Raw genomic sequence first — 7,336 nt, 5'->3', positions numbered from 1 at the left:
TAAGTGGAGTTTATTTATTTTAAAAAGTATATGACTTCAGCTTTGTTTGCTAGTAAACTTACAAAGGACACATAAGCTTTTTTGTTTCTCCTATCATATACTAAGAGTATAAAATTATATTAATTTCAATCATCTTCACTTATCATGTTGCCCTCTTTGGAAATAATTTTACTTGGTTAACCATATGAAAAATATATCTTCATTATTTTTTTCTCAAACCCAGAAATGGTTATTGAATAAAAATATAAGGATAACAATCTAATAATCAACAGAAACCAAACAATACATATACATAGAAACATCTTATATCACATTATTGAAAGTTCAATTCTATAATAATATAGGAAATATGAATCATTGGGGGAAGTGCTCTCTGTTAGTTCATAGTTATGCTAAATTAAACGACGACAATAATTCTTGGTGCTAGGAAGGTATTGATCACTCACGATAAGTTAAACACTCATGGAAAGACCTATTTGCAGAGATGCTTTACGTACCGGAGAAATTTTAACAAGAAGCTTACAAGCGACAGTGATAGAAAGTTGTTTCCCTTCACTGAATTAGAAGATGATAGTTGAGGGTTTAGAGGAATGAAGAGACGTGGAAGAGTGCATAGATGTTTAGCGATTTTTAAGGATTTGAGATATAGTGTTCTATGAAAATAATATTACTAAAGATTTTAAGCGCCAACCCCTACAAATTTAAGAAAAATGATTGACTTGAGATTTAACTAGTATTATTTAATAAGGACTTATTTTAATTGCTATAAATTAGCTACACCTTTCTTCTAGCTAGTTACCAGATTCTTTTACGAAAAGGTATTTTATTTCTAAATCCTCTAAAAGATAGTGTAGATGAATTCTCTACAAATTTAGTTAGGACGCTGAGATAGGATAAGAAATAAATGACGGGACAAAATTGTTATATGTTATGAATATGTTAGAGTGGATGTCCATTGAATACTCCTAGACATCCCTATTCCATGAACCATTTGAGTTCATGTACTTAGTTAATTCATCACTTAATATTTGTAACCTTTAGGTGTATTCTTGTAACCTTTCATGTATCTTATATCCTATAAATAGGGTATTCTTTATCCTATGAAGAACACACAAGAAACACACTTGAATAAGATAGCTTCTACATTCTCCTCCTTTACATCTTGTCTCTATTACTATATTATTCTATTTTTCTCTCATTTCTTAATACGTTATCAACACGAGGTTCTAACCAACTGAGGTTTTCTGCTTCATCGGAATTTTATCTTCTTCAAAAGAGGTAGTCAGTTTCTTTTCCGATTCAGGTATACATTCCTATGTTTATAATGTTTCTATTAGGATCTTCTTTAACATGCAATGAATTACCATATGCATAACTTGTTTTGAATATGATTATAATAATTGCATTAGTATGAAAATAATAAGTTTCAGTTAATTTGTTTTTTCATTACATATTTTTACGAAGAAGTTTAATCATACACATAAATAAACAAGTATCAAAATAGAATTAAAATAATTAGACTAATGAAGTCGACGTCCAAATATTCTAACAAAATATGCATTTAGAAGGAATTCTTGCAAAATTTTCAAAAGGTTTAAATATGTATTCAATAAATTTATCACCTAAGTGTACAAACTAATTAATGACTTTAAAATTAACGACTTAACTATTAGATGTATCGTATTGATTGTTCAAACTTGTCAGAATTCATATCATCTAGTTTTATGCCTAGTTAGCTTATTGAAACGTATTCTAAGTAGAACAAAATTAAACTAGTACATATTAATTCACTTATTTATTCAATGAAAATATACTTACACGTCTAAAGTTTTGGTGGGTAATATTAAACACTAATTTATCATCGCACTGCACATAATTATTTGATAAACCTACATATAGAATATTAATACACGATTATGTACTGCACTGAATTTTTTCATTGGTAATAATTCTTGTCATTCTAATTCACTTATTTTTATGATAGTTTTCACTATGTCGAATTTATCAAAAGCTTGAATTTATGGCACTTGACATCTCTGGAAATAGCTATTTGCCATGGGTACTTGATGCTGAAATTCACCTTGACGCTAAAGGTCTTGGTGACACTATTAAAGAAGGAAATGAAGCATCAAGTCAGGATAAGGCGAAAGCCATGATTTTCCTTCGCCATCATCTCGATGAAGGGTTAAAAAGTGAATATTTAACCTTGAAAGATCTATTTCAATTAAGGACTAGTTTAAAGGAACGATATGACCACCTAAAGGCCACGGTATTGCCGAGAGCTGGTCGTGAGTGGATGCACTTACGACTACAAGATTATAAGACCATAAGTGAATATAATTCTGCTGTATATAGTATAATTTCCCAACTAAAATTATGTGGGGAACCTATGAATGATGAGGACATGCTGGAAAAGACTGTTTCCACTTTTCATGCGTCAAATATGGTGTTACAACAACAATATTGTGAAAAGGGCTTTAAAAAATATTCAGAGTTAATTTCATGCCTTTTGGTGGCCGAACAACATAATGCTCTTTTAATGAAAAATCACGATGCCCGCCCCATTGGATTAGCTCCATTTCCAGAAGCGAATCTGGGAATGATTGATCCAAGTTGACCGTATGAATAATAAAGAAGAAATATGTCTTCTGGATAGTGCTACGACGCACACCATATTAAAAGATAAGAGATATTTCTCTTATTTAATTATGAAAGAAGCCAATATAATTACAATATCTGGTAGTACAAAATTAATTGAGGGCTCTGGAAGAGCTACTGTGTTACTACCAGGAGGAACTATATTGGCTGTAAATGATGCATTATATTGTAGTAGGTCTCAAAGAAACTTGTTGAGTTTCAAAGATATTCGCCAAAATGGCTATCATATTGAGACTACCAATGAAGGAAACGTTGAATACCTTTATATTACTACAATAAAAGCGGAAAAGAAGTATGTGCTTGAAAAGTTTCCCGCATTTTCCTCTGGATTATACTACACTAATATTAGTGTAGTTGAATCACATGCCACAGTAAACAAGAAGTTTACTAGTGATTTTATTATTTGGCATGACCGGTTGGGCCATCCCGGTTATAATATGATGCGCAAAATAATTGAGAATTCACATGGTTATTCACTGAAGAACTAGAAGATTCTTCAAACTAAAGAATTCTCTAGTGCTGCATGTTCTCAAGGAAAATTGATTATTAGACCATCAGTAATTAAAGTTGGAGTTGAATCTCCTGCATTTTTTGAATGTATACAAGGTGATATATGTGGGCCCATACACCCTCCATGTGGACCATTCAGATATTATATGGTTTTGATAGATGCATCTACAAGATGGTCACATGTGTGCTTGTTATCAACCCGCAATTTGGCCTTTGCGAGGTTACTAGCTCAATTAATAAGATTAAGAGCAAAGTTTCCAGATTATGCAATTAAGACACTTCGTCTTGATAATGTTGGTGAATTTACGTCCCAGGCGTTTAACGATTATTGCATATCAACTGGGATAACAATTGAGCATCCAGTTGCTCATGTTCATACTCAAAATGGTCTAGCAGAATCATTGATCAAATGCCTCCAATTAATTGCTAGACCAATGCTTTTGAGAACAAAAATTCCCATTTCAGCATGGGGCCATGCTATTTTGCATGCAGCAGCTCTTGTGCGGATTAGACCTAAAAGTTATCATAAAGTCTCCCCAATATAATCGGCTTTTGATCAGTGATAACTATGATTTTAACACGTTTTATGCCCATACTTGCCTATGCATTGTGTATAAATTACCATAAAATAGGCCCACAATGCTTACAAGTTGCGCTTGATTGCAGGTTTGAGAGACAAGATGACAAAAGTAAAAAATCGGCTCAAAACGGAGTAAAACCTGCTCAAGTGTCATAGATCATTGAAGTGATGAAGTTCAGAGCTTGGTGCGGACCGCACCATCATGTCATGCGACCGCTTCAGAGAAGTTCAGAGAAGGCATAAGTTGCTGGTCCATTTCATGCGCCCGCGCAATCGTGACCTGCGGTCACACCAAAGAGATTCAGAAAGTTGTCTTTTCCAAGTGCAAGCGATGCGGCCGCGGTCAAGCTCACGCGGTCCGCAACCAATCAATGCAGCCGCACTACAGGTTCATGCGGACCGCACCACAAGAGTTTAGAGCCCATCACAAGCCACTCATGCGGCCGCACGACAGGTTCACGCGGCCCGCCCCGGTCTCCATGCGGTCTCGTGTCAAATTTATGCGGTACGCACCTGTTGCAGAGAGCAAGAATTAGAAGTCAAATAGTCAAGTGCGGCCGCGGTCGTGTTTGTGCGGCCCGCACGGACCCTGCAGGGGCAGTTTTGTCGATTTTTCCAGCCTAGTATAAATAGAATATTTTACCATTTTTAGGTCAAGTTTGGTACACCTGATAGTTGTTGCGCTCGTGAGACATTTGTATTGGCCTATTTTTGGCATTTTGAGCTTATTTTATCATAGATTATTGTAGTTTAACATTAGCAATTAATCAATATGGTTGTTTCATCTTCTATTTCATCTGTTTCTTCTCTAATTATGTCTAGCTAAACCCATTAGCTAGGGTCGTGGCTCAACCCTAGTGTGGGTAGTTAATGGGTGTTGAATTCTAGGGTGAGATTGAGATTGGGTGTTTGTTATTTGGGTTAATTTTGTGTTTCAATCTAGAATATGTGGTTGCAAACATGAATTCAAAGCTTAGTGGGTCTAACTCTTCTTGAGAAAGAGAGTCTATGACCTTAAAGTTGACCCAACAAGGAAATTGGGATGGACCCATGAGAATGGTAGTCCCAATTAACGAGTTAAACCTCGAGAGAGTAATTACCCTACTTGAACCCTAGTTGCTTGGTCAAATTGGCCTACCCAATTGGTCTCTAAAGAGTCAATTGGGCGAAATCGTTCTCTCTACCGAGAGGTGTGAGAATGAATACAATTGTGCAACGGTTATAACATAAGCCCCAAATTATCAATCTCCCCTTAGTTACTTCGACCCGTTAGCTAGCTACCTAGGTAGTGTCACGACCCTAGTGCTTTTCTCCAATAGTTAATCACAACTTAGAAAATATCTCTTTAGTATAATTTAGTTAATCATTAGTTTTAAAGTTAGTAGTTGATAAAAAGAAAACCCAAAAATGTTTGAAGTGACATTAGAAGCACAAACGCATTCTTAGTCTATACAAATACGCAACTCCATTCCAAGCTCCCTGTGGAAAATCGACCCCGATACCACTATTCGGGTAAAAGTCTTAGCGCCCGCTCTTCCTACCGTTGTGTAAGGTTGAGTTTGCTGCGATCACTTTTTGGCGCCGTTGCCGGGGTGCTTACGGTGTTGACTATCTGTGTAGCTAGTTTTGTGTTTTGCTTCTCTTTCCTTCTATTTAACTAATCTTGTTTGGGTCGATCCATCAGGTGCATATGGCTCTAAACGGAAATGACCCTCTTGGCAATGCCTTGGCGGGGGAGGAGGTTGAAGATGTTGATCAAGATGAGCTTCCGGTACCTCAAGTACCACGGAGAGCTAGAAATGCCAATGCAAATCCAAATGACCAAATCCCAGACCCTCCTCCGCCACCGCCAAGAGTGGCCCCAAGAGTCCTTCCAAACCAGGGTTATGCAAGTGCCATAGTTCCTCCCCAAATCCCGGCGGGGAATTTTCAAATCACCAATGTTATGTTGACGCTTCTCGAGCAAAGAGGGTATTTTACGGGCGCCTCGACCAAATGCATACAAGCACTTGAAGGGTTCGTAGATAACTTGCTGGGGAAGTAAACAAACAAACATGTCCGAGGATGCGTTGAGATTGAGGCTTTTCCCGTTTCTCTTCGGGGTAAAGCGCTAAATTGGTTGGAAAGAGTTACGGAATCATTCTATCACCATATGGGACGAATTGGCGGACAAATTCATTGCCAAGTTCTTTTTCTCCAAGTCACATGGAGGCGCTCCGTGATGAAATTTTGGCTTTCAAAACAAGAGCCAACAGAAACCCTTGCACGAAATATGGGAGAGATTTAGAACTATGGTTAAAGAGTTGCCAATAATGATATGACCGATGTGATGATTCAACAAACATTCTATAGGGGCATTAACACAACCAACCAATGTATTGTGAACCAATTGGCGGGAGGCATTTTATGAAGCTTCCTTACAATGAAGCTTGTGATGTGTTAGATGAAATGTCCGATACTTCTTCGGCGTGGAAAACCGGGCAAACGTTCCTCAAGGTGATCCTAATGTCATACATTTGCATAAGGAGTTGCATGATCATGTCCAAGCCATTGCCGAACTTACAACAACAATGAATCAATTGGCAAAGGCGCAATTGCAACAAGTTCAAAACCCCGCGCCAAGTCAATGCCATGGAAGGAAGTGAATATGATGAAACGAAGGCAAAGAGGGCAACAACCTCAAGGAAACTGTGATAACTATGATGATGGTAGTGGTTATTCGAACGAGTGCTATGATGAGCAAAGTGAAGAATGTCAATATGTTAACAACTACCAAGGGAATAAGGAAACCAGGGAAATCAAACAATGGCGTCCCCCAAGGAAAATTGGGGCAAATCAACAAGGAAGCGGAAAATTGGAATAACAACAAATCAACAACAAAGTTGTGGAAATTGGAACGGGAATAATCAAAACAAAAATTGGGGGAATCAAGGAAACAATGGTGGAAATTGGAATGAGAACAATAGCAATTGGAACAACAACAATGGTCAAGGTGGGTGGAACAATAATGGTGGTCAAGGTAATCGGGGGCAAGGCTTTCAAAGGCCTCCGATGTTTCAACAACCGAACAACCCGCCGCCGTTTTAATCTCAAGGGTCTAGCTCTTCCGGAAGTGATATGGGGAGAATAGAGATGATGTTTGAGCAAATGATGAAAAAGAACCACGATTCCGATGCTCAATTGGCTTCTCACAATACATCTATCCGGAACTTGGAGGTGCAAATAGGACAAATTTCTCAAGCTTTGAATACTCGCCCTAAGGGTGATCTACCAAGTGATACGGTAGTAAACCCTAAGGGTGGGCACAACAATCATGTGATGGCGGTGACCACGCGAAGTGGAAGAGGCGGTGATGTGCATGCCTCAAGAGAAAATCAAGTTATGGTTGATGAAGATGAGTTGCCATGATGATATGCCTTTGGGGGTTGAAGATGTAGTGGAACCAAGTGTGAGAAACGATGTGCGGATTGATATTCATGAGGGTGAGGAGGAGACACAAGAGGCCGTGAACCCGTCTAGGGAACACGCGATTGATATGCCCGAGCCGGTGGTGCCCAAAGCCAAGGCACCCTTGCCTAGGCCTCCTCT

The 7,336-nt window shown here is 38.1% G+C and overlaps 1 protein-coding gene across 2 annotated transcripts; it reads left to right on the top strand.

The window, feature by feature from the left end:
* The first annotated feature begins 1,129 nt into the window (after positions 1-1,129).
* LOC109241893 lies at positions 1,130-4,467 on the top strand. 2 transcript variants are annotated; one of them, XR_002070318.1, is made up of 2 exons: positions 1,130-1,303; positions 3,835-4,467. XR_002070318.1 is itself a non-coding variant. In XM_019408716.1 (2 exons), exon 2 carries the CDS (start codon positions 2,021-2,023, stop codon positions 2,615-2,617), a length of 597 nt encoding a protein of 198 aa, XP_019264261.1. In that variant the 5' UTR covers positions 1,130-1,303; positions 1,985-2,020; the 3' UTR covers positions 2,618-2,796. The 2 variants fall into 2 exon arrangements, 1 of the variants encoding a protein (XP_019264261.1); XM_019408716.1 differs by lacking the exon at positions 3,835-4,467 and adding an exon at positions 1,985-2,796.
* The last annotated feature ends 2,869 nt before the right edge of the window (positions 4,468-7,336 follow it).

The sequence above is a fragment of the Nicotiana attenuata genome, unplaced genomic scaffold, assembly GCF_001879085.1.
Source record: "Nicotiana attenuata strain UT unplaced genomic scaffold, NIATTr2, whole genome shotgun sequence".
In the NCBI taxonomy this organism is placed as follows: Eukaryota; Viridiplantae; Streptophyta; class Magnoliopsida; order Solanales; family Solanaceae; genus Nicotiana; species Nicotiana attenuata.
The sequence above is the reverse complement of the archived record's forward strand: the minus strand, read 5'-3'. Positions and strand labels throughout refer to the sequence as shown.

Coding starts and splice junctions, on each gene's coding strand:
- LOC109241893 (XM_019408716.1), top strand. CDS start 2,021: ATGGCACTTGACATCTCTGGAAATAGCTATTTGCCATGGGTACTTGAT.